General features: G+C 41.3%; 1 protein-coding gene across 1 annotated transcript in view; it reads left to right on the plus strand.

The window, feature by feature from the left end:
* Positions 1-18,015, plus strand: part of Mfap3l (microfibril associated protein 3 like) — a 43,770-nt gene extending 25,755 nt beyond the window's left edge. Inside the window, exon 3 of the mRNA XM_034520432.1 lies at positions 12,296-18,015. Coding sequence (XP_034376323.1) covers positions 12,296-13,227 — 932 coding nt within the window. The 3' untranslated portion in view covers positions 13,228-18,015. The remainder of the gene's footprint in view (positions 1-12,295) is intronic.
* Positions 18,016-27,588: the final 9,573 nt, after the last annotated feature.

Consider the following 27,588-nt stretch of genomic DNA (forward strand, 5'->3'; position numbering starts at 1 on the left):
TCTTCAATCAAAATATTATACATTTTATATATCATATGTACGTTTAACCTAGACAAGGGACAGCCATTCTCCACCAACTCAAATTGTGCTATCATAGGAATTCTAAGGGAGAATGGACTTTATAGATATCATAGTCATCTCCTTTATTGAAATCTGCCTGAGGTGTTGCTGTCAATCAAATTATTGCTAGAATCTTCACCACTGACAGTGGAGAGATGAGAAACACCCTCCTCTATTCCACAACCATAAGTCAAAGGATGACATCACACTAGTGAAGGGAGGCCCGTAGCCATGGTAACACACATGCAGGCCTCTGTAACCTTAGCAGGTCTTTATACAGGGCTGGGCCACTCCTAGAGACATCAGGATAACTAAACCGAGAGGAGCAAGAACTCCAGACCAGATTCCACCTTTCACATGAATCATGAAGCAAATGTTACCCCTTGGTATTTAAGAAGGCATTTGTGCTCTGGACTACCAAGTCCTACAGAGAAAGAAACCCATGGTAACAATGTAATACTGGAGCCTAAAATTCAGTTGCATCATTTTGAATGTTGTTCCAGAGTAGTATCTACTGCTTCAGAGAAATGTGCAGTGTCTTCATTACAAAGGTCCTAGGAACCATGGAATCAGTCTCAGCAAGCAGACACCCTGGCTTGCCTTCTTCATCAGCTCGTAAAGATGATTGAGCTATACTCGATGGTAGTTACATTTGTTTTAAATGTATTTTGCTTGTGGGAGCTCAAGTGGCCTATTAGAATATCCTGTCTGTCTACTCTGAGCTGCCCAGCAGCGTGAGAATTTGCAGCATCAGTCAGCACTCACATCTTCTCTGCAGACGTGCTGATAAATCAGCTAGCTGTTTTAAATCTCATAAAAGAAGATGTATTTTCAATTTCTCAAAAAGAACGCACGATGCCAGTACTCAATGTCCCCACACAGCTTTTGTAATTACAATGCATAATAATAGTAATTTCAGTGCACAAGGCACATGGGGAAATGCAGCAAACATCACACCTAGCAAGTAGGCAGCACGTGGGAAGTGACAGAAAGGAGAGTTCCTCAGGAAGCATTAGCACTGCCATGGAACTGGGGCAGTCTGGGTGAGCCCACAGCCTTTAATTTCTCATTATATAAATGTCCGTTTTATAACACAGACATAGACTTCTGTTTTCAAGCCAGTACACTAGGGGGTTTAAATTGGGCAGCATTTCATTTAGAATGGAGCAAAAGGGTGATTGGATACAGGATGAGAATCGTGCTGGTATCCCATTAGTAGGAGTTTCTGTACCTACAGGGGGACTGTTTAAGTGAGATAGATCATCTTCATTAACAATTACTGCACATAAGCCCGTGTACTAAGTTCTGTGTAAAGCTTGCGGTCCTTATGATAAGCATGTAAGGGGATGCAGATGAGAGGTCAGAAGGCTGGAGAAGACACTATGCAACCAGAGCAAAGCCAGTTGTTTTCCCTGTGTCAGACCAGAGTCTGTTCAGCCTGAAGGTCTCTATCAATGAAAAATATTGTGGATCATCTAACACAGATAGAATGAATGTGGGAAGAATCCCCACAGAGAAGAGACTACTTAACCACTATTGTCCTAGTTAGAGTTAGGATTTTTTTATTTTATTTTATTTTATTTTATTTTATTTATTTATTTATTTATTTATTTTTTTGCTGTAGGGTGTGTGTGTCATGCCCACACAAATGTGTTCAAAATCATTGGCCAGCTCGCTCACATGAGCTGATTACCATTGACTTTGTGATTAGCCTGGAAAGAAACAATTTCGTATCTCGTGTATGCAGAAATTGTGACACAGCTACTCTGTGTGGCGGTCCCATCTGTGCTAGAAAGAATGGGGCCATTTCCTGTCCTGACATGCGCAGCAGCAGCTGGTTCGTTTCGGCTTTCCTGATTCTCCTCAGTTCATTTCCATGGGACCAGGAAAGCATAAAGTGTAATCTCCATCTGAGAATTACAGTTCAGAAGTTCACTAAAAGAGTGTTTTAGGTGGTCCACCAACCGGGATCAGAAGTCAAACATGCGTGAGCACAACTGGCCAGAAATGTACTGTTTTCCGGTTTTTCTTTTGCTGGAGATGAGTAGAAACATCTACTTGACTGAGAAGAGTTAAGAAAAGTCCCCGATTATTTCAGACAAGCTAATTCTCTAGCTTATTTCGCTATGCTTTCTTACTGTAATGTTAAACCATTTAAATTCACATTAACACCTCCATCAGAGGTGTATATAATAAAAGTAATAAGTATTTCAAGAAAGTTGACTCGTGCAAGACCCTGGAAACAGTTCTGGCTATTAGGGATGGCAAGTTCTTCCTTTAAACTCCCTTCCTTACAATCTACTTTTTCTGTGGATTTATTTTACTTAATACTCTGTTGTCCAAATTATTTACGAATTGTTTTGACTAAACAGCATAGGAGAAAACTGACCAGAACTTTCTCTACATTGCTTCAATGTATCACAGAATCTCTTAATAGAGTGGAAATGCCTTTTAACCTGTTTTGCAAGGTGCAAGTCACTCAGGGTTTAAGAGGGTCATTTCTCTGTTTTCTGCTTTATCAAGTACACACACACACACACACACACACACTCACACATATACACACTCATTCATATATACCCACTCACTCATGTATACACTATCACGCATGTGCACACATACCCCCACAGTCATGAACATGGACACACAAACACACACTATACACACTCATGCACACACACACACACATATGTAATATAATGTGTATGTAAGATGTAGAATATCAGTTCCCACAGAATTAAATATAAATTTTCTTTTACCTTCAGTGTAAAGTAGAAAATAGATTTATAAAAATGCGACAACTTCTTCATTTAGCACATTAAATAGTTGAGAATTTAAAAATACTCACCCAAAGGCATTCAACCAAGTTTTTGCAATTTATGTGGTGAGCTATTCTAAGCCCAGATTTTCTCTTCTGTAAAACAGAGAGAATCCTTCCTTTACTACCAAGCTGAGTTGCAAGTCTTGAATAGACACTTGTCTGTTTAATGCTTGGCACAGTACCTAGAACTTACACGTCCACACAATCATGCACACACAGACACACACTCAGACACACACACCTCTAACATACATGACATTCAGTGTACATAAGATACAGCTCACAGTATATGACAGCTGCTAGTATTGTTAATATTCTGCTCTGTCCTCACAATAATATGCTTCAAGTGCTAAAATCCCCATTTCCTAGTACAGAGTCTTTTGTAATACAAAGAAATTTTGGATAATTTCTCATTTTTGTCTCACTTTTTCAACCTCAAAAGGTTACATTTTGGGGGCTGGAGAGATGGTTTACAGTTAACAGTGTTGGCTGCTCTTACAGAGATTATATTCAATTCCCAGCATCCACATAATGGCTGATAACCATCTGTAAGTCCATTTCCAGAGGCTCCAATGCCTTTTGCTGGCCTCTACGTGTACCAGGAATCCAGGAAGTACACAGACATACAACATAAAGGCAAAACATTCATACCTGTATATCAAAATAAGTGAACCTTTTTCAGTTTTATTTTTGGCCTGGTAGCACAGCTCAGTAGGTAAGAACACTTGCCCTGCAAGCCTGGCAACTTGAGTTTGAGCCTCTGGCACCCACGGTAGAAGGAGAAAATCAGCTCCCAGATGCCCTGTCTGACCTCCACACACTAATAATAAGCATAATTTTTTCCAGTAAGTGCAAAAATATTAATATCCCTTTGAATGCTATTTGAAATTTCAAAATAATCATCCTGTCCATCTAGTAGCTGGCCATTTTTGTGTACAAACTGTTTTTTTGATGGCTGTTACCCTTCTTCTCCTGAAGGCAAAGTATATGAAAATTGCAAAGTATATTCTGTGAAGGATAAACATTCCATTTTGATTCTTTTGTGAATGGGTATTCAGCTGGAGCCTGTTCCTACCACCACCAAGAGTCCATGTGGTCCATTCTGAGACAAGTGTGCTTCTCATAACTGGGGATCTACAGGATGCCCCACTGTCCACATCTAATGAGCAATGGCCAAGGATGCTGCTAGAAGGCCTACAATGGGTAGAATAAACCCTACAACAGCAGCACCACAGGCAGAAGTACCAGGATCGAGAAGCCTGGCCTTCCACAGAGAGAACCCCCTACTCACTAAAACCTTCTGAAGTAGATCTTTGAGTAAGGTCTTCAAACCTTTAATGTATTTTTCCCGTAAGAGGGGTCAGTTGATGACATTTGAGTTTACCTTCAAGACTGGTCCATATTAAAGGTTAACCTGATAACCATCATTTGAGTGTCTCTTTAGTAAATTGTGCTTAATTTGGGATATAAGCCCAGACAGCTACAGTCTTAGCCGTGAAAGGACCCCTTTTAGATCTATGTCACACTAGAATGACAACTGAGATTCCTGAAATGAAAGTCACTTTACTGAAGCAAGTGTATTGTGCCCCTATTTTGCAAGAGCTGCTCTCAGAAGAGCCTGTGCATAAATTGATATTATCATATCAATTTAGCAAGAGGATCAGATTTTGTTTGTTTGTTTGTTTGTTTCTGTTTGTTTTGGGGTTTTTTTCTCCCTTTACCAGGATATACAGGCAGGAAGTTTCTTTCAGATATCAATTCCTCCAAGCATAACAGAACTGTAGATTTGAAAGCAAATTCTTCCACCCTGACCTTCCTGCCCTGAAAGCTGAGCTAATATCCCGAGATACCTTTGCTCCATGTGACATAGGAAATGGCTCCTTAGAACTACCCCAGCACTCACTCTGAAGAGGACTCTTAGGAGGGTTGAGGAGTGGGGATAAGAGTCCCAGCATGCCTGCAGCTTGTAGTGTTTGTAACCTGAGTTGTCAGTGGCTTCAAGGAGCTGTCATCTGCAGCTGAAGCCCTTGGAACAGGTGCAGCCATGCAGTACTAAATTTATTTTCAATTATATTTTGAAGCAAGGCATGGGATCCTCTCTCCTCCCCAGCCTGTATTTCACAGTTGAAAATATGCATCACAATTATAGACACAAACACACACACATTCTATGGTGATTTGAAGAGTGTCAATGCAATGTGGTACTCATTCAAGAGACCATCTATTTGCATTTGCATAAACGTGCATTGGAATGCTCGCCACTGCATCATTTTTATGCATATTGGCTTTAGAAAATAGCATACTAATTTTGTCAGATCTCCTCCTTTCAAGGCTGTGACACTTAAGAGTCTAAGTACCCAAAGGAGACTGGGAGCAGTGTTAGTCTGTTTACCCTACCACTCTGGAGATGGAGGGGAGTAACGTATCAGCTGGAGTATATTCAGAGTGATACTGTTGAAGGAAAAATACCTTTCCTTTAAATAAGTCATCTGTGGACATTCTGAGAGCAATAATACTCCTCGTTAATGCTCAGGAAAGGCAGGGAAGATACAGGTTTTTGGAGAGATAAGCTATGACACCCAAGGGATCTTGATAGGTTATACCCTCACTTTTCTTGTGACTCTTTAGCTCTTAAACTCATTGATGGTGTTCTGTAACTGTGCCCCAATCCCATAGTGGTGGTAGGGGAAATTCCAGGAGGAGATGTCATCTAAGCAAGACGCATTGTTTTGGAAATGATCTTTTTTTTTTTTAATTGCCTTGATTTTTGTTGTCTCTATTAATGTTTGCTTGTTGTTCGGTGGGCTTGCCTGTTTTAGTAAGTCTCAAGAGGCCTAGAGGAAGATCATAGATGCCACCAATCATGCTTCCAAAAGTTTATCCAACCTGGTTAACCTACCTGAGTGTAGGTAGCATCCTTCCATACATTCTCAGTGATGCAATTTGCAGTCTTTGCCCTCCTTTTTATTTTGTCCACATGAAAAATGAAAGTTAATGTTTTAAAATAGAATTGATCCCTTTAAATTTAATTATGGTTTATTTGATCAATCCTGGCCAGAAAACTCTGATACTATTTCTGGTTCTTGTTTTCTACAAATTGCCTGTTCATATATTTTCCCTATCCTTCTTTTGGATTTTGTCTTAACTCATAAGGGATTGTTGTTGTTGTTGTTGTTGTTGTTGTTGTTGTTGTCGTTGTTGTTTGGGGTTTTGTTGTGTCATTGTTGTTTTATGTTTCATAGTTGTTAAGCATTTGTCTGTCACATATTCTAGCATTTTTCTCCCATTCAGTAGATTTCTTCAACTTTTCTGTGATAAATTTTTATGATTCAAAACCTGTTCATTTGGTGGAAAATGTGATCCATCCACATTTCCCTTTACAGCCCCTGAAATTCTTGGAAATGCCTAGAAAAACCTCCATCCCCCAAGTTAATCAAAGTTTTATGTCCTCTATTAATTTCATAGTTTTAATTTCATATCCTAAGAGTGTGTGATTGGGTTTTTATTTATTACATAAAACAGAGATTTGTGTGTCTTCTTAACGTAGTGTCTGGTTGGTTAGCCCAAAGGTCTTTCTCCACTGCTTTGAAATGCCTTCGTAAACTCATTCTTAAAACTACTGCTAGTTCCTTCTAATCGGGAATTTCAGAGTTCCTTCTCTGACTTAATAAGGGTCAGAGACAGCCACCCAAAGCATGAGATTTGGGATATAAGGGTTGAACCAGCCTTGTGGATTCCAGTGACGAGAGGGAGGAGGAGAAGGAAGAAGAGGAGTAGGAGAAGAAAGAGGAGGAAGAGGAGGAGGGGGAGGAGGGAGAGGAGGAGGAAGAAGAGGAGGAAGAGGAGGAGGGGGAGGAGGGAGAGGAGGAGGAACAGGAGGAGGAACAGGAGGAGGAACAGGAGGAGGAGGAGAGTGGTCTCAAACAGGAATTGGGAGGAAAGTCATGTGGTCCTCTCTAATATAAGACGTGTGTGTGTGTGTGTGTGTGTGTGTGTGTGTGTGTGTTGTATCTGAAAAAATCAGTTAAAACAAAACACAAAAATTGAAGGGGCCAAAGTCCTCCTGCTCTTTCATTCTGTGTTACAGGCACCCAAACTCTAGCCTGCATTCCTTTCAAACCTGTCTTCATCCAAGCCCTGCTCTGGTTTTATACATGGCTTGTGAGCTCAGCACCTCTCACTGTGTTCTCTCTTTCCTCTTTCACCATCCCCCACTGGTCTCTTCTCTTTGTCCTGGTTCCACCTGCTGCCACCTCTGACTTCTTTCCTCGGCATGTCAATGCACTCAGTGCTAGAGCTGTCTGTCAGAGTCCTTTCCCCATGGAGACTGAATGATTTTGGTAGTCAGAATTCGTGTCTTGCTTCTCTTTGTGTTCTCATCATCTAATGCCAAGCTTGGTACACACACAATTATTCCATGATATGTGTTGACTGAACAAGTGAGCAAGATGAAGAAGATCACCATCCTTACGAAAATGTCAGCATCCTTGTGAAGGCCAGCACATGTCCTGCAGCCCAGCTCAAACTGCACATCTGTTAGCTCCTCTCTTTGTAAAGGAAAGGTTGTCACAACACGTTCATTCACGCGTGAGAGATGTCCGTGTGCCTGGGAGTTCCTGGAGGAAGACAGTGACAGATTGCTAGGTGACCACAAATCTACACTAATGAATGTATCTGTATTTTAGCCTGAAGCCTCAGAGGTGCTGTCACTTTGCAAGGCAGCACCGGGAAGAAAGACAATGGAGGGAAAGAATTTGGAATTTGAGGGTGGGGGCTACAACCTGAGCAAGACACAGAAAGTGGGTAAGAGAAGGAACTCATGAGTACTGGGGAAATGCTTGACATTTGGTCTTCTGTTTTCATTTCAGAAGGTAAGTCGCCATCCTTAACAGCCTGCCCTTTCATTGCCACCCAAAGCATGGCCTGTGGAGCTGCCTTGGCTTCAGCTGCTGACACTTCAGGGTTTTATTTGCACTGAAGTGGCCTCAGCTTCATGAAAATTCAGTGCATAGCTCTGACATTCTCACCAGCTACAGCTTAAACCACCCGGCAGCAGCCTGGTGTGTGTCTGCTTCGTATTCATGGCACCGAAGATTTCCTGTGACAGTCACTGTGGGTGTGCTTATGTCTTTCACGTTCCGGCAGCCAAAGCTGGGACCCTTCCAGAATAGGTCTCAGGGAGGGCATTCTCACAGATGGAGGTGGATGGAACGTTCTGGCACAAAGACAAGGCCCATCATTCTTCCAGCTGGGGAGCTACCCTGTGGAGATGTTTCTTGAGCTTGGTCCAACCTGAGGGAGGAAAACCACAAAGCATAACTCATGGCATCTCTCTGGTTTGCAGGTCTCAATGTGTTAGTTGATCATGAGTAGGCTATTTTTCACTGATCAGAGGGAAAGCTGAGGTTGAGTAGAGTTTTGGAGCCTCATTGTCTACAAAACAGTAAAGAGAAAAAAACAAATATGGCCAGGCAGTGGTGGTGCACGCCTTTAATCCCAGCACTTGGAAGGCAGAGGCAGGTGGATTTCTGAGTTCGAGGCCAGCCTGGTCTACAGAGTGAGTTCCAGGACAGCCAAGGCTATACAGGGAAACCCTGTCTCGAAAAAACAAACAAACAAACAAACAAACAAAAACAAAACCCAAATATGTACTGAGCCTTTAAGATCAGAGGATCAGAACTCTAGTTCATCTTACATAAGCATTGGAAGGTGTATATGTATGTACATGTGTGTGTGTGTGTATATATATATATATATATATATATATATGCATTCATGTGTCCATAACTGTATTTCTATGTGTGTACATGAATGTGTGTGGGTATGTGAATATGTGTGCGTGAGTGTTTGTGTGTGTATGCATGCTTATGTATGTGTGTGTATGTGTGTATAGACTCCCAGTATTTTGACTTGCTTTGTGGCTGAGTGACAAACTGTTAATCTAGATCATGTATTCATTTTTTAATATGATACATGCGCAGGACCCTAAGTGGCATTGATATTACCTGACTTCATGAAACAAACATGCTGCTGGTTTCAAGAACTAAGTTGGAAAAGAAATAGCTGTTATTTAACTAAACTAATGGTGAAAGATCAAACTCTATGGGGATCACAGTATATGTGTTTATATTTGTTACAGTTAAATCATAATGCTTACTTCACACATATGTTTGAGCTTCAACGTTTGAAGGCAAACAAGGGTTGGGAGAGTTGGCTTAGCAGTTCAGGGCACTTACTGAACTTCTCTTATAGAGAGGCCAGATTTATTCCCAACACCCACATGATAGCTCATAACTATCTGTGACTCCAGTTCCATAGACCTGACTTGACTCCCTTCTCTGGCTTTCTTGCATGCACACATGGTGCATATAAACTTATGTAGGTTCATACACCCACACACATAAATAAATAAATAAATAAATAAATAAATAAATAAATAAATGCTTTTAAAATAGAGTAAATGAGATTTAAGTGTTGGACGTATTATTTAAGAGACATTAGTTTAAGGAATCATAGTTCTGAGCTACAAACCATAATATATTTGTAAGAAATAATTCACCATAATCAACTGCAGAGAGCAAACAAATCAGGTTGTGTTTGGTACCCAACTACGCTCCTTTTAACAACATAAGAAGACAAGTTTCAAAGTGTCTGTATATCTGAATTTAACTGCTTGGCCCAAGATTAGATAAGTGGGAGTCAATAGAAAATGTTAAGTATGTCTGGAATAAGTATAAAGGTCAACTTCAGAACATTCCAAAATACTCAGTAGAGGAAAACATTCCCTGTAGCTACTGTGTATTTTTGCATTTTCTCTTCCTGTGAAAGCGGATGGAACTTCACTAAACCTATTTGAGTATGGGGAGAAAGCTATTGTTAACTTCTGTCAGGCACCTCTGTCTCTGGTTTACTAACCTGCTTTCTCCTATCCCAAGCCCAAGCCCAAGCTTAATGTTTACAGTAATTTCGCCAGGTAATGGGTGTCGAAAGGCAGAGTGGAGAGAAACAGATTGACCTACTCAGTTCTCACTCTCCTCACCCATCCCATCTCCAACAGAAGGGAGGAAGATGATGCAAGAACACTTTCCAAGGCACCTTCACGTAGAATAAACTGTCCATCCATGAGAGTATTTTTTTTCCTGTGCCTGCTATAACCTACATGAAACATGCACATTATAGGAAAATAAATAGATGAAGCAGTTGCCCTGGCCTCCAGTCATTGTATATGCAGCTAAAGCTTCAGCAGAAAGATGAAAATTCATGCTTGGGGAATGAAAGGTTGCCTTAGCTGCATCAGAATGGAGAGCATCCTGCGATCATGGACCACATGCTGTGTTGTCTGCTTACTCGAATACCCAAGAAACTGAAATTGCTAGACTTTCTAAGCCAGCCCTTTCTACTCTTGGGGGAAGTACACTGGCTGGATTGTTAAACAGGTTTACTTGGGAACCCCAGGAACCACCCTTTACACATGTCCTTTCAGAAGGCAAAGAAATTTGATAGCTTCTAAAGGGGGGTCTTTTGCCAGAGGTGGGTAATAGGGAGGTGCTGTGAGCCCAGGAAAGGACCACGTTGGTGAACCTAGCCTCTTACACATGTTCCTTGGCTTAGAAGACACCAGATCATCCGAAACCCCATACAGTAGTCCTTTGAGACCATGGCTATTTATGAGCTCTAGAAGTCAACAGTGCTGGGGCTTGAACTTGTGTGGGCAAGGCATGGGCTCTGCCATTAGAAAGAGTTGAGCTAGTCCCAACCTCATTAGACTTTTAATTGCAAGTTAAAGCGGCTTCTGTGATGGAAAAAAGCAGTCAGACACATGGCTATAGTAGTTACTTAAAGCTGCATTAAATGATCCCACCTTCTCTGGTTGGATCAGAGCACAAGAGCCCTTTTGTGAAGAATATCTGCTCATTCCTTAAAACCCCCAAGAGCCTTAGCTTGGAACTTCCTTGTTCTGTGGGAGACAATATGAGGTGGGGATTAGTATTTAATTACTACCTTTAACCCAATACTTGGAAGCCAAACCTAATGTCCTACTTCACAGAAATCTTGGGAGCTGCAGGGACACAGAGTCAGAATTCATCTCATCCCACTGGACATAGAACCCTATTCCCAGGCTAGCATGAGGTCATATCTACCAAAAACAACTTCTTACCAGGCTTATCCTCACCCTAATGGGCTTCATTTATTTCCAAGGCTAAAGCTAATTGATATGAGTTTATATCCAACCTCTGAGTCTTCATTGCCTGCTTCTAACTCTAAACAGTATAGATAACTTACTGTGAATTCTCAAAATTCATGACACAAATTATGTTTAATTAACTGAAGTCACAGATGGATATCAACCCCAAATATAAGTTGCCTAAGCAAATGATTATGAAGAATTGATTCTCTCCAGGTTTTATGTTAATCCTAAAATGTTTTCTTTTTTTGTTTTTGTTCTTTTTCTTTGTTTTTTTGTTTTGTTTTTGTTTGTTTGTTTGTTTGTTTTTTGTTTTGTTTTTTGTTTTTTGTTTTTTGTTTTTGTTTTTGAGACAGGGTTTCCCTGTATAACCTTGGCTGTCCTGAAACTCACTCTGTAGACCAGACTGGCCTCAAACTCAGAAATCCGCCTGCCTCTGCCTCCCAAGTGCTGGGATTAAAGTCGTGCGCCACCACTGCCCAGCCTAAAATGTTTTCCATTCCAGGAGGCCTTAGCCTCTCACGTGATGTGTGTTCAGTGAAGGTCTGCTCACAGTCCAGGTAGAAAGGCTGATGGTACCTTAAGGAACTATTTCTTTATTACCACCAAGATTTGGAATTCTACACTATAGTTTGTAATTAGCAATAGAACCTTGTCTACTAAAGGAAGTCCCACTCCTTAGGTGACTTTGCTTATGGTAGGCTGCCCAAAATCCAGTGAATTTCCCCACACCCATATACAGACAGAACTAACTGGAATGAGGGTATTATTCATAACAACAACAAAAGGAGAACATGAGGTTGGGAGGGAGGGATATGGGGCAGTGGGACACTGGAGACTGGGGACATAGCCTGTTGGTAGAGCACTTCCCTAGTATGTTTGAGGCCCTGGGTTGAACCTTGTCACCACAAAAAGAATCAGGGAAAGGGAAAAGAATACAGCTTTTCAAGTACAAATCTACCCTCTAGTTATATATGCTACTTCTAAATAGGTCATCTTGGTGAATTTGCTCAACTGCGTCTCCGTTTTCTTGCCCATAATATAGAGCCAATATTAGCGCGCCCTCAAACTGTCCCAGTGGACATGAATGGGAAGGTGTCACAAGTAGGCACATCTGTCCCACGTAAAATGTTATCATCAGCCCCCTTTAATGTTTTAAGATGGGCATGAGATTGTGTGGCTATGGAAATCATAACTTTTGGTTGAAATCTCTTCCCTCCCTCTGACAGGAAAATGGCAAATGCTGGATGGCGGCCTCCTGAACATCACCAAGGTGTCGTTCTCGGACAGAGGTAAATACACGTGTGTGGCGTCTAACATCTATGGCACTATAAACAACACGGTGACCCTGAGAGTCATCTTTACCTCTGGAGACATGGGTGTGTACTATATGGTCGTGTGCCTCGTGGCCTTCACCATTGTCATGATCCTCAACATCACCCGCCTCTGTATGATGAGCAGCCACCTGAAGAAGACGGAGAAAGCCATCAATGAGTTCTTTAGGACAGAAGGTGCAGAGAAGCTGCAGAAGGCTTTTGAGATTGCTAAACGCATCCCCATCATAACCTCAGCCAAAACTCTAGAGCTTGCCAAAGTGACTCAGTTCAAAACCATGGAATTTGCTAGGTACATTGAAGAGCTTGCCAGGAGCGTGCCCCTGCCTCCCCTCATCATGAACTGCAGGACAATCATGGAGGAGATCATGGAAGTGGTCGGGCTGGAAGAGCAGGGGCAGAATTTTGTGAGGCATACCCCAGAAGGCCAGGAAGCCCCAGATAGGGACGAGGTATACACAATCCCCAACTCTCTGAAACGAAGCGAGTCCCCCACTGCCGACTCGGATGCTTCGTCATTGCATGAACAGCCTCAGCAGATTGCCATCAAGGTTTCAGTGCACCCCCAGTCCAAAAAGGATCATGTGGATGACCAGGAGGGAGGACACTTTGAGGTCAAAGATGAAGAGGAGACAGAACCATCGGAGGAACATTCCCCAGAGACTGGAGAGCCTTCTACAGACATAACGACCACAGAGCTGACGTCTGAAGAGACGTCACCTGTAGAGGCACCAGAGCGAGGACTGCCACCAGCACACCCAGAAACAACAGAGCCAGCAGTGACATGTGACAGAAACACCTGCATTATTTATGAAAGCCATGTCTAATCTTAACTCCGAAAAGCTATGCATATCAAGAAAATCAGGGGCTGCTCCTTAATACAAATGTAGTATGCACTTGCCGCTAAGCCTTACCAGGAGACGCTCATCCCTTAGGTAAGAGTGATGCCCCGGCGAGAGGAAAGACACCTGCATGGAGTTCACGTGACTGGAATCACCCCCAGTAGAAAGGGATATGAAGAGTTCTGGGGTACAGAACTGATAAGATGGGGCAGGGATCTGTCCATGTGATCTGAATTGTAGAGGCCATTCTCTGCCAAATTCCTTAATTGGTGATACCCTGTTGGCCAAGAGTACACTATTATTGTAAGACATTCTGAGTTCAGGAGCCCTGTCTAATGCATACTGCATTGCTTTTCCTTTGAAAATTACAGGTCTGCTATAGTAGCAAATGCTCACATATGGGTTTGTTGCACTTTCTTCTCAGTTTAAATTATCTTCGCCGTTCTTTTCCAATGGAGTAGTTGTTACTATATTAATATTAATTGTTCTTTCTGCTAGAATCTTCTGTGTCACCTTTGTCCTTATTTTCCCTTAGTAGGTTGACCTCAAGAGTCTTGGGTGTCAGTAGCTGACACGGCTGATATCTGTAAGTCATGTGCAATGCTCCAAAATAGTTACTCCATTCCCTTTTCTTTTCCCTAATTTTCTCTTTAAAAAAAAATTAATAACCTCATCTCTATTTTTCACTTTCTGTTTGTTTCCAACAAAGCTGCTATTGTGAAACTGGGAAAAACTTTGGCCCCAGATAGCACTTTAAGAGTCAAATGAAAACATTTACCTGCCCAGTTTTGAGAGCATTCAGCCGAGGTAAACAGCAAGATTATAAATGCTTAGATATGCCAATAGCACTCATTTAAATGGTTTACATGTATGTGTGAGACCAAACGAAGGCAGGTTCTTTCCCTGGGAGATTTACTTCCAAAGAGAGAGGTGTCTGGTGATTTCCTGTAGGTACAGCACGTCAGCTTCCCACAAGGCCTTGCAGGACCCATAGGGTATTGTCAGCTTGGCAGTAGATTTAAGGCAACAACTCATAGCTCCGTGAACAGTAGAACCAGGTCCCCATTAGACTGCATACTTGACTTGTTGGTCATTGTAAGATGAGGATAATAACATAGATGATTTCTATCCTGAAATGATAGAATTCTTTGTCCCACTAAAATGCAGTATGTGAAAGGCAGCTTGATATTGGAGAAAAAAGACAAACCAGCCATCCTGAGGTTTAATACTTGACTGTGCCAATAACCAGCTGCCAGGCTTTTGACAAGTCTAGGCCTCAGTTTTCCTCTCAGTAAGACAGGGCAAATTGAAATGAAATCTGAGCACCGCCCTCCCCTCCCCACTCCCTGGCCCGCATCACATTCAGAGAAAGAATGCAATATTAAAACTATTTTTTGCCTCTTTTCCTAATTGTTTTAAAGATTTTTGCTTTCATCTCTGGGTTACTGAGCCAGTTTTAATGCTGTGTTACTTACTGAAATGAGAAGGATCACAGCATTTTTAACAAAATCAAGAATTGTTCCCCTCCAAAAATAAATTATGAGGCCCTCTTCTCCGATTTAGATTTAATCTCAGTAAGAATGATGAGTGCTGTTATTTTATTTTTAAATACAAACAAGGGAGACTGAAACTTTGAAAAAGGCATCAGAGGCCTAGAGGACATAATGGGGTTGTCAGAACAGAACCAGGTGTTTAATGACCACACGATTGCCATCAGAGGAAGTGACCATGGACAACTGCTTTTGTACTGAGGTATTGCTTTTTTTCATCTGAGTGGGAATAGACTATGTTGGTAATGGTCAGTAGAGTAGGTGAGCCCTTGAAGCACCCTTAGAATTTTTTGGAAAGTCTTCAAACTGTAACAATCCTTTTAAGTCAATGGGTACAAAAGTGGGCGCATGAGGTGAGGTGCTTGTATGCTACGCACTCTACAACATACACTCTATAGTGTATCTGTAAGTGAGGGTTACTAGTACGATTGTCTGCAGGACAAGGTTATGGACAATTCATGTGGAAAGCAACCTAACAAGACTTGGAGTTTGATCAGATTTACCTTTATGAGAAATTTCTCATTAGCTCCAAGTTGAACTTTCTTAGGGGTCACCTAAAGAAACCTATAGCCTGCAGCCATAAGAAGCCTTGACTTCTTTTTGGGCTCTCTGGATGGGGATTTTTATACAGTCACATTGAAGAAAAGTTTTATTCCCAGCTCTTAAAATATACAGAGTCCACGATTTTCATGAAGATTGAGAAATACTTACTTTTGATATATATGCCCAGACTAACAACAGGGACTGACTACTGAATGTTTTGTGATGATATGTGAACTCTATTCTATTCAGTTCTCACTCCATCCAAACCCATGTGCAGAATTTCTTGTGGAAACAGCAGGGCAAAGTACCCACTCCATACAGATACTGATCTAGGAGAATAAGCGAAAGGAGGCAGATTTACTATGAAACGAGAGCTGAGATATATGACCAAAGAATGTTTCAGATTGGCTTTGATTCTTCAGCCTGCAGTGGGATGATTTTTTAGACTTCCCTCTTTAAGGCATTAAATGTTCTTGGGACAAGACTCTCCTACCTTAAAGGGAGCTTGGCTTCATATGGAATTTCTCTTTCCAGATTCTATGCTCTGGACATCCCTCCACAGAGCCTTCCAAAATGAGAACAACCTCTTACAAGAATATGAAATGTGGACGACCTCATAACAACTCAGCTGATATTTTCCCCCCAAAGTAAACCATTCACATTCTTAGCATTATTCATGGAGTCCCATTGAACATACACACACCTATGCATGTGCACAACAGACTCATTTGGGCAGTTTTAAAAGTGCAACATTCAATCCCAGCATTCAACATTCAATCCCAGCATTCAACATTCAATCCCAATCTTTGGATCTGCTATAGTCAGTCATTCTTTTTTTAAAAAATCAGTTTCTGGTTTCTGACTCATCCTGATTATACCTCTAGCAATTTTTTTCTTGAAATTCTGAAAATGATTCACATACATATGCATATTTAATTCTCTTAGATAATCTATAAACTTGGATGGTATTTATTTTGAATGGGAAAAATACCCAAAATTTTATATGGGGAAAAAATCTATGTAATTTATAATGGTTTGTTTTATATATTTATATTTTCATATCTTTAGGGCACATCTGTTGTTCTCATCTTTTTGTACATCACAGTTGGCAAAAAGAAACACTAATACTTGACTAAAATCTCTAGGAACCAAATGTGATATATGTCATACATAATGTATATAAATTGCTCTCGAAATACCTGAATGTTCCCACCCAAGCCAAGCATTGTTTTGTTGTGTCATTACAGCCAGAATGTCTGGGGTGCTTATGAATATTACTTTTTTACAAGGAAGATTGAAAGGCCTGATATCCTACACAGTGACTCTCAGACTCTCTTTCCCTTCATTATCTTGTTTGTCCCTTCTTTAACTGAACGCATCCTTCTAAAGGGCAAATGAGAGCTGGTGAGAAAGCAAGAGGAATGAATCCAGATATGGCTTATGTAAATCACATTAACAGATTGAAGGCATGCTTTATATCCCAGGATCGGGGTGCCATTCTCTGGCAATGCAGCATCTGCTCAGTTCTATTGCACAAAAAGGGTAGGGCATGAAGAATGAATGAATGCTTGCATGTTTTGAACAGGCACGGTGGACTTTTAGTGCAGCCACTGTTGGTGACTATGGGGATACCCATGTGGCACTGGAAGAAATGTTCTAGAAAAACAAATCAGTTACCTTTTCTCACCCGCTTTGAAGTAGTATGCTTATTCCTGTGTTAGAACTTTCAAATGTCAGTCCCTGTGGTTACATGAACTAGGGATTTCCTTTTAATGTTCTCATTTGGTAAGAAATGGAGCATCAAAGTCTCTTTAAAACAATATTTTCTCGGTACATTCAACTGCTTTCCTCCATATGTCTTAGCACATCCTCTCAGAAACCCTGTAAGTAATTTCTGTTTCTATTGCTTCTTAAACACTTACTGGTAATCTTTAAATATCACTCAAACTCCATTATGTATCTACACACACACACACACAGAGTTTTGAACATTATTAACTTTAAGATATTGATTTTACATTTCACCAATAAAGCCTTCAGATCAGTAACGAAGCTCATTTTCTTAATGACCTTTTTATGATTTCTTCAGAGATTAATAGGTTTTGATGAAACAAATAATCTGTGGGTAAAATAACCAAATAGTACATAATTATTTATCATATTTCCCAAAAGACTAAGTGGTTGATTATTATACAAGAAAATCTCGTGTAAGAAGGATGTTCTTTAAATGACTTTTCTTTTCCTTAAAAACGGGCATGTAGCGGGGCTAGCTCTGAGAATACTACAATCACTAAAGATAGCTAGAATAAAGCTAGAAAGTAAATCATTCTAAGAACATTATGGAAAAAATGAATTTTATTATTTAACCAATTGTAAAAGCCTCAAAATGTATCTCTAATACTATAGAACCATGAACACTGAATTGGTTTCAGAGAATATGTTTGCATCAATTTTGGGTTTACCGTGCTTTACTAGTTCCCAACATTCTTTGTTAAACTGGAAATGAGAAATGAGATGGAAGATGTATCAGAAAGAAATAAGAAATAGTTTAAAGGTATAAACAAATGACTAAGATAGAAGTTGATATCACTGTAGTAAAAAGAAACCATGGCTTGTGATCCATCCTGTAGTCTGATTGTTGCTTTAATAAAGGGTTTACACAGGTGTGTGGCATATCTTACTTGAAGAGCACTTAATTGTGACCTGAATTACCCCTTGAAAATGATATGAAATCTGTTCTCAACTCATTTCCTCACCTTTTTTTGTACCTGCAATGCTTCTTGGGAAAAGTGGAAAATTAATTAATTTGTATCCTAGTTCAGAGCTCTTAGCTCTGCCCTGACAAACTTTATAGAGCAGCTATCTACACCATATAAATTTTAGCTATATCAACAAGTAGAGAATCCGTCTGGAATTAATTTGGACCAGGAAACTCACACACCTCAAACATCATACAGGAAGAATGAATCTGTAGTACAGATTCTTGGAGTCACCTGAACAACTCCAGACTCAGGTTGAATCCGAAGACTCTCTGAGTAGGTTCTTCATGATCAAGTCAACTGCAGAAGCTCCCATCCCTCTAGATGGCATGATCGGTGAGTAAGAAAGACTTAAAAATATGTGGGAAAGAACTAGAACATCCTGCTATAGGTAGAGCAACTACTACTATAGGTAGGCCGGACACAATAGCTGGTGTTACCCAAGACACATTGCATATAGTATCCATCTGTGCTTTTGCTTGAACAACAAGAAGATTTAAGAGATTTACATTGGCATTATTGAGTACATTGTCAGCTGCACCATGATAGGAAAAAAATGAGAAAAGTTGCCCTGGTAAACCTGAGCTGATTTATATCATAAAGACCCAAAACTGTACTGTTGATTTTTTTTTTCAGGTTCTAGAATGCTGTGTTTGTAAGTGGATAAGGTTGAGTCCAGTGCTTGTGACTTTCAAAGAAGCATATACTTGCAGAGTTGAAAAGCAAGCAACAGGTTAGCTGACGTAGTCTTCCCTGGGATGTCACTGACAAGTAGTTCATCTCTGCTTGGAATTACAAGGGAGAACCCTTTAGCCCGAAAGTACAATATTCTACTGTTTTAGGTGCTGAGTCAAAAATCTTAAATGTTTGTCTTCAATGGTCCTTCTTTAAATAAGAAGCATGACTTGGTCCTTCCATAATAAAACTGTTTTGTTTACTGTCAACACAACCCAAATTTAATGCACACAACATAGAGATTATAACAAAAGACTTAGCGCTTCTGACACTATTATATTAGCCGTGCCTTGTGGTGGACTTGAGTTCCAGAATGGCTTTTTTTTTTCCAAAAGAGATGCTCTTGATGTTTCTCATGCTACGATGGTGCTGGCTAACTATAAAGAAGAGGTTTAGTTAGCTCACAAATTTGGCTGCTGGAAAGAGTACAGGAGTCTATGCAGAACCCACCTGGGCTATTCCCTCTCAGCATGGATAGCAATGGCAGGATTGTAGATGGAAAGATCATAGAACAGGAAGACAAAGAGGACCTTCCTTCCCTCCTACGAATATACTGCCTAGTGACCCAAGAGCCTCCTACTATGCTCCATCTCTTTGAAGCCCCACTACTTCTACACTAAGGATGAAGCCTCTAAAGTGAAATGTTGGGGGACGCAGCTACATTCAAACTGTAGTCCCAGTAGCAATAAAATCTCATTAAAACAACTGGTCAAGAGGATAGACTCTCTGACCACAGTGAAGACCTAACATTCCAGTTAGGGCCAGTCAATTACCTGGTCATGAGATCACCCCTAAGAAAGGGGACGCACCTTAAGCTGTGCCAGAGATTGTAACGCGCGCCCCCAAAATCCCTTTTCGCCCGCGAATAAGGACAGGAGGCGATACGGGTTTACTGCCACGAGGAACTTTTTACTACCGCACACGATAAAGCGGAAAGACCCAAGAAACCGGAAGAGGGTCCCTTAAATACACCCTAGAGTGACGTATTCACTTCTGAATGGCTGCTTGCTCACTACCCAGTATTACGCCTCGGGATAGGCCAGTGGTTTGGCGCTCTTTCTGCCTAGCAGCTGCGCAGAATGATTGTTTATTGCTGGGGAAACGTGGCCAGCGCCATGTTGGAAAAACGCACGTGTGCAGCCACAGCTACATCTACATCTCTCCCTGTTTAAATTATTAATATGAAACAGCCTTTTGCCTATTAAATGTAGTACCAAATAAGATTCGAACTCAAACCCGATCAAGCAAACTCCATCTTGGGGGGGAGTAAGCGATCAAGAGCTTATAGCCCGAAGATTTTTTCCTTACCCTTCCAGGTGCCATGGAAACGAGTCCTCTGGGTGCATGGGCTAAGGAAATATAAAGAGAATTGACACCCATCCCTGTGCAATGGAGTATATATATAGCTCCCAGGAGTGCAAGGGCTGTCAACCTATTATCTGGTATCACAATTATTTAGGCAAGAGCTGACTGGACAAGACTTCTCATCTACCCAGTGCAAATGAGCCGAGCTCTTGGGGTGCATAGACTGAGAATGTCTCTGTCATAGGCTATTTCTAGCCTAGATCATCAAATTTCAGGGAGGATGCTTGCCCCAAGGCTGCGCGTGCTTAGGCTTAGAGCTACCTTGTCACGTTTTTGCTGGGCTTGAGCTTACAAACCATTCATCTATGAATACTAGTTCACATCCTAGAAGTGTATCACGCAGGCCTATTCCGGCTCTTTGGAAAGAAAGAAAGAAGGAAAGAAAAGGCAGAAGAAATTTATTTTTAAGAAGTAAAATCTCCACGGGCAGCAGGTTTCATCCGCTGGAAATCCGAGCTTGTAATCACGGCTGTATCTGGTCCAACTTCCCATTCCACTTTCCTTTTAAGTAAGCAGAAAGATTATGGCTTTAAATAAATGTATCATTCACAAATCTCAGAGGTGAAATACCTGGATATGGGGTCATTGAGACACAGCTCATTTGAGCCACATCTGCGAGCTGTATCAAATGTGCTTGGAGCGAATAAACTCTCTGATTGACCAACACATCCACTTTCTGTGGGAGGGTCAAAAGCCTCAGAGGTTTTTTCTGAAATTTGATTAGCAACAGTAGCTGCTGTGATTTGATTAACCATGTCTGAGTCAGCTGTTACAGCTGCAATTTGTAGGGATGGTAATAGCAGCGATAAGGGCTGCAGTTATATTAGAATCTCCTTTCTTGTCAGGATAAAATCAAGGTCTCAGACGTCTGAACGGGGATAGGGATCAGAGTGGTAAACTGGCTATTAGACCTGCTTATAGAAAAGCAGACCAGCACTGTAATATAAAGCGAGTTACATTGGTACAAGTTAGCAGCAGCAACGCCTTTTAAGAAGGCAAGGGCATAGGTTTTTGAGAAGCAGATAGGTTAACCATCTAAATTTACTGTATATACTAGGAACCCGATTTTGGAGAGTCCAAATGGGAGCTGAGAGCGTCTGCAGATGAATCCTTCGGGGGTCTTTTTCAGGAACCGCGAGTCGCCGCGTCAGTCGCTCTGGCAGCCAAAATGGATTGTCTTCCCCCTGTGGAAACACACAGACCGCTCCCCGGGATCTTATTAAAATAGGATCCGGGCCTTTCCATAGACCAGTCAAAACATCTTTCCATTCAAATAAGTTTTAAGGGTGCGGTGAGCACGCTCAATGATGCCCTGTCCCTGGGGGTTATAAGGAAGACCCGTCAGGTGTGTCACTTCCATATGGCGACAAAATTGTTTAAATTTTTGAGAAGTGTAGGCTGGCCCATTGTCCGTTTTAAGGATTTTAGGCTTTCCCCAAGCACTCCAAGCTTCGAGGCAATGTTGAATAACATGGGCCGCCTTTTCTCCGGTCAAAGGAGAGGCAAATATAACTCCAGAACAAGTATCAATAGAAACATGCAAATATTGCAATTTACCAAAGGATGGGATGTGGGTAACATCCATTTGCCAGATTTGTAAGGGCCTGATTCCCCGAGGGTTAACTCCTGTATGGGGAACAGGTAGGAAATGACAGCAGTTTTGGCATTGAGTAACAATATCTCTGGCCTCCCTTCTAGAGATGTTAAATCGACATCTTAATGTCTCAGCTGTCACATGAAACCTTTTGTGAAAAGCTTTAGCCAAATCTAACTTTGGTGAAAGGGCAATTGCAATTAACCTTGTGGCTCCATCTGCCAGGTCATTGCCACGGGACATAGGTCCCGGTAAGCCTGAGTGAGCCCTAATATGAGTTATAAAGACCGGGGATCTACGCTTAGCCAGGGTAAGCTGAATCTTTTGAAAAACTTCCACAAGTCTGCTAGATGTCTTAATTAACCCAGCAACTTCCAATGCTTTTACTGCATTAACCACATAGAAGGAATCTGAAACAATATTTAAGGGACCTGGAAATATTTCCAGAACCTCTGACACCACTAAGCATTCCACCATTTGAGGTGAGGTTTCATGATATTGTTTGGATGTAACTTTATCATTAACCACATAGGCACCTATTCCTGTTTTTGACCCATCCGTATAAACTACCATTCCATCTGGGAGCGGCTCCTGAGCTGTAGAGCTCAGTCTGCATTGTCTTAATTCAAATGTAAATATTTTTAATCTCCCGCCTGTTCTCTGAGGCCTGAACTGCACATTTTTTTTTTTTAACTTTAAATTTAAACTTTAAATTTTAAAAGACACGTGTTGTATCTTTTTTCTATAAACATAGGCAAATCAAAAATTTTTAAACTCTCGGTTGAATTATCAACTGTAGCCAATGGAATATTGGCAGTTTAACTATGTTTTTAAGCCTCTTTTTTAATGTTAGAGTATAACCATATTTTTGAGAAACAAAACCAATCTTTAACGATGTAAGCAATTTATTTTCTTTAAAATCAACATCAAGTAAATTACCTTTATGCTATAAAGTTTTGCTGCCAGTTCTTATATGTAGATGCACGATAGTGCAGCTTTAAATATCTCACCAAAGAGACACTGTTCTTAAATCTTATCTTTACACACCTGGTTTTTGAATGACTCCAACCCTGAGTCACCAATCTTAAGCCAGCCTTTTTTATCAAGGTTGTAAACCTTTTTATCATATCCAATAACTTTAGGCCAATAATTTCTAAAAATCAGTTGGAAGCAAAAATGAAATGACAACACATCTTATATATTTAAACCAAACAAAATTTCTCGATTTCTCTAGCTGTAATTTCAAGATAAAAGCACCTTGTCACTTTGATTTTTCTAGGACAAACTCTTAACTTCCTTATTTAATCCAAAAAACATGTTGGTCCCTAGAAAAGGCAGCCTTTCCAGCTGAGCTCAACTCTTTAGCCACTGCTCTGCATATTAAAACTGCCTTTGAAAACCAAGTTAGACTAGACCAAGTGTTGAATCAAGCAATTTTAACAATCTTTTAAACATTAAACATAGAACATGAAACATAGACGACCAATCATTCATACGAGACACGTGGACAGAAAATACAATGAGACACACGTGGACATTGGTGCACCAAGGACAGGATAATAAACAAAAAAAGCAGAACTAAGGATTTCTCTTAGTTTCTCTTATACTAAGGCATCTCCTGGAGTCATGGCGGCTGTAGCTAACCTCTCTACTTGGGCTACAGTAAAGTTAGCTCCAATTCCATATGCGCGCACTGCTTCCGCTAATTCTTTGACCTGTCTATAATCTACGGGAGCATAAACGCGGGTGCCTTCTGCCGCTTCAAAGACCGGAAATGCAAGCTGTAGCTGCCTCTGATCCGCCGGGCTGAGGAATGAGTTAGGGCCTCCGCCCGAATCGTAAGTTGGAGGCAAGAGTGGGGCTGAGGAATTCAAAGGCTTTCTTAGTCTTACTTTGGGACCGCCAGCCTTAGTACAGGCAGCTGGTTCCTGCCCCAGGCCCTCTTCCTCTCCTTGTGTTAGATCTTCCTCGGAGCTGCTAAGGTGTATGGAAGCAGGCTCCTTAATTGGGTGCGGGGGTTCCCGCTTCTCTTCACCAGCTGGTGAAGGTTTGCTAGCTTTAACAGGCCCTGCAGTGGCCTGTATCCCTCCTGAACATTCTTTCCTATAACCAAACTCTCTGGCCAGTCTCTCTCCAGACTTCTTCGTCTGTTTCTCTTTTCCCAACCCTATGGCTGAGCACCTGTTGCCACATCCTGGTTCTGATAGCTTAGAGCAGACCTTTTTTGAAACCTCTCCACTCCTATTAGCTGTGCCTCGAGCTAGTTCCTCACAACAAAAATAGACTGTCAACGAAAACCACACAAGGCCAGCTACTACAGCAGCGGCAGTGAATGAAAATTCGGTCGCAACAAAGGTCTCCACGCCAAGCATACCTTCCAGGATGCACCTCGAGTTCCGCAGTTTGTAACCCGTCCCCAAGCTTGGGTGGTCTCCCGCAGCGCCTTAAAATTTCCCGGGTTAATCGGCACCAGATGTAACGCGCGCCCCCAAAATCCCTTTTCGCCCGCGAATAAGGACAGGAGGCGATACGGGTTTACTGCCACGAGGAACTTTTTACTACCGCACACGATAAAGCGGAAAGACCCAAGAAACCGGAAGAGGGTCCCTTAAATACACCCTAGAGTGACGTATTCACTTCTGAATGGCTGCTTGCTCACTACCCAGTATTACACCTCGGGATAGGCCAGTGGTTTGGCGCTCTTTCTGCCTAGCAGCTGCGCAGAATGATTGTTTATTGCTGGGGAAACATGTGGCCAGCGCCATGTTGGAAAAACGCACGTGTGCAGCCACAGCGGCTCACTACAAGAGATAATTTCTATTTGAATGAGATGCTATACTTTTCCCTCCCAGGAATTCTCCCATCCCCCACCCCTACCCAACCCTCACTCCAGAGAAGCCACCATGAGCTTCATCTGGGTCTGCCTGCCTTTTGTGAGGCAGAATCAGAATGGCCAATTTTTCCCTTTTTCCATCTCTTTTAGATGTTGACCAATGTTGACCTTGGCCCCTCAGGATGGTCCTTGGGGGTAGGGGGTAAAAAGGTGCAGAATCAACAACACAGACCCTGGGAGTCGGGTGAGAAGTAGAAGCAGACTCATTTATTGCAGAATTGGGGAATATCATTTATACCTTTCACCCATGCCCTATTGGCCCATGACACCTGGCCCCTTGTTGCTGGTGCCATCTGATTGGCTGGCCAGGTCACGCACTCTATCGTCATTTGTCTCCATGTGCCAGGCAGATCTTAAAGTTGTAAAATGCGGATGCAGCTGTTGTGCATTGGGGGCCATTATCGGTGGGCAGTCAACGTATGCTAACTCATTTCTCCTACAGACCAGAACCTAAGTATGTTTTTTTTCTGATACTTTGGGCTTCCTTATCTTCCTCTAAAGCCCTCACTGATACTGGCATGTGGCTGCTTGTCTGCCATACATGTCTGACCTCCATACTTGCTTAAATGGTGTGAGATTTTTACCTTCTCCTCCACTGTTCTTTCCTGGTCAGCTGCTGATATTTACATCTGCCTGACATGAGGTGGTTTGTTTGCTTGCTTGCTTGCTTGCTTGCTTGCTTGCTTGCTTGCTTGCTTGCTTGTTTTTCCCTAATAAAATTGTCCTCAGACTTCTGTATCAATCTGTTCTTAAATTCTGTTTAACAGCTGGGAGGAGACAGATCTACAGATGTATTACCTCAGTAGATCATTATGTTTTCAAGGATTTAGTAGAATCAACTTGAAAAAAAATATGGCTTATATGTTAGAACAAGATACTTCTTAAATAGCCAGCATTAATTGCCTTTATGTTAGGTAAATTCACCAAAGTTAAAATAATTTTCCTAAGATAATGACAAATATTAAATACAATTAAATTTAAAACAAGATTTAATATGGTAATGTGGCTTAAGTCAGTAAATGTCACTCAATTGATCATTATACATGTGTTTTCTACCTCTTGCCCAATACTGATCACAAGGGTACATTATTTTGATGAGTATCTGCTACTGATTGAAAGGAAACCTGAGACAAGGGGATAACCTAGGTGCCTATTAACTCATCAAAGAAAGGAAACCTAGGATAAGGGGCTAACCTCGGTGCCTATTAACTCATCAAAGACACCCTGGCATCTCAAGAAACTGTTACAAAGTCCTGGCTCCTGTCAGCACTTCTCACCTTTGATCCTTACCCTAAACCTCTCCAGGCCCTCTGCTCCCTCCCAGCCTAGCTTCTCCTTCCTACATCACTCAGGCATTTTGGCCACATGCTCCCTTGGTTCTCAGCTCCTCCCTTCATCCATTTGCCCTCTCTCCTCCTCCCTCTCTCTTCTCTCCCTTTCTTATTCCTTCCCCCCCCTCCTCCATGGCCTGTTCTTTTCTGCTGGCCATGTTCAACCTGGACTTTTCTGGATGCTTCTGGCTGTTCTCCCTCATGTCTGCAATTAAAACCATACCCAGGAGTGGCCATGCCCTCATTTCCACTCACTAAATAGAATGGCTTTTCCTATATTTGACTTTGGTTTTAAAATTCACAATAGTCTAGGAAACCCAGTGAACCAAACAGAAATCATGTGAGCATAGAAGACTAGCAAAATTAGGAGCCTTTTCCTGTTTCTTGTAAATATTGCACGGTATGTTATGGCGCCGAAAACCAAGATCAAATCTTGATTAGCCCATTACTTTTATTCCATTTTATTTATGGCCTGGCCAATCTTGTAGTCTCTCTTGGAAAAGGAATCAGCCCAGAACAAAAGCAGGGAAACCTCTTTATAGCAAGCAAGCAAGTAATTACAAAAGTGGAATTTTGCAGTTATTTTTATGATCATGGGAATGGTACATGTTATGGGTTTATGGTCAGACACTTCCTGTAACATGCCAAAAAAACAATGGAAACAGTTTATGACATTTGAATCACAAGATTATAGAGGAGGAACAAGTTTGAAGAAAAAAAAAAAAAAACAAAAATAAGTTGACCTTTAGCTGAGGACATGAATATACAGGAGAAAGACATCATAAAGAACAGCATAGAAAAAAAATAAAAATTTAACATTATGTTTAACTAGAAAAAGGAAAAATAGGGTCATCTGTCCCTAAACAAGCATGCTTTTGGAATTGTTCATGGTTCGTACAAAGTTCTTCCACACTGGACACACTAAGTCTCTTTATATTTATGGCTGGCTGGACTGCCTGTTGGTGCTGCTGACTTGTAACTTGGACAAGTGAATAAACAAAGTCTTGAAACTTCAAGGGCCTTCTGGGTCCTAACAACCAAGGTTCTCACATAAAACAGCAAAAGAAAGTCTGTCTGAAGAAGTGAGTCCCAGCTCCACAGACGGCCCTCATTAGAAAAAACTGTGTTGGCATTTGATGCAAAAAATGAAAGTTTTGAGGCCTCAGATAATGGGATAATGTAATTCCATGTTCTCCATTATTTTGTAGAGAAGAAAAGAAAGGGAATGTTGTGGCCACTGCATTTTTTTTACAATGTGCAAGGTATAGCTTTCTGTGTCATCAGCTCATCCAGATTTTTGTCTTCATAAGAGATGAGGTACATTAGTGACGTGTGCGAACACTGCCAGATCCTGAAAAGAATGCACATGTACAATTGTGTGTATTTTTGGAATCTGTTGGGGGATTTTATGATACCTTCTCTCATCCCCTATCAAATTTGAAGGTATTAAGTATGTTTTACTTTTATGAATCCTTTGAAATTGCTAATTGCTGTGTTTTAGACAAGCATGCAGGCTCTCTATAGCCAAACTACATTAATCAAACTTCCCACACCCAGACATGCTGAATCATAGAGG

The sequence above is a fragment of the Arvicanthis niloticus genome, chromosome 16 (genome assembly GCF_011762505.2).
Source record: "Arvicanthis niloticus isolate mArvNil1 chromosome 16, mArvNil1.pat.X, whole genome shotgun sequence".
Lineage (NCBI taxonomy): Eukaryota > Metazoa > Chordata > Mammalia > Rodentia > Muridae > Arvicanthis > Arvicanthis niloticus.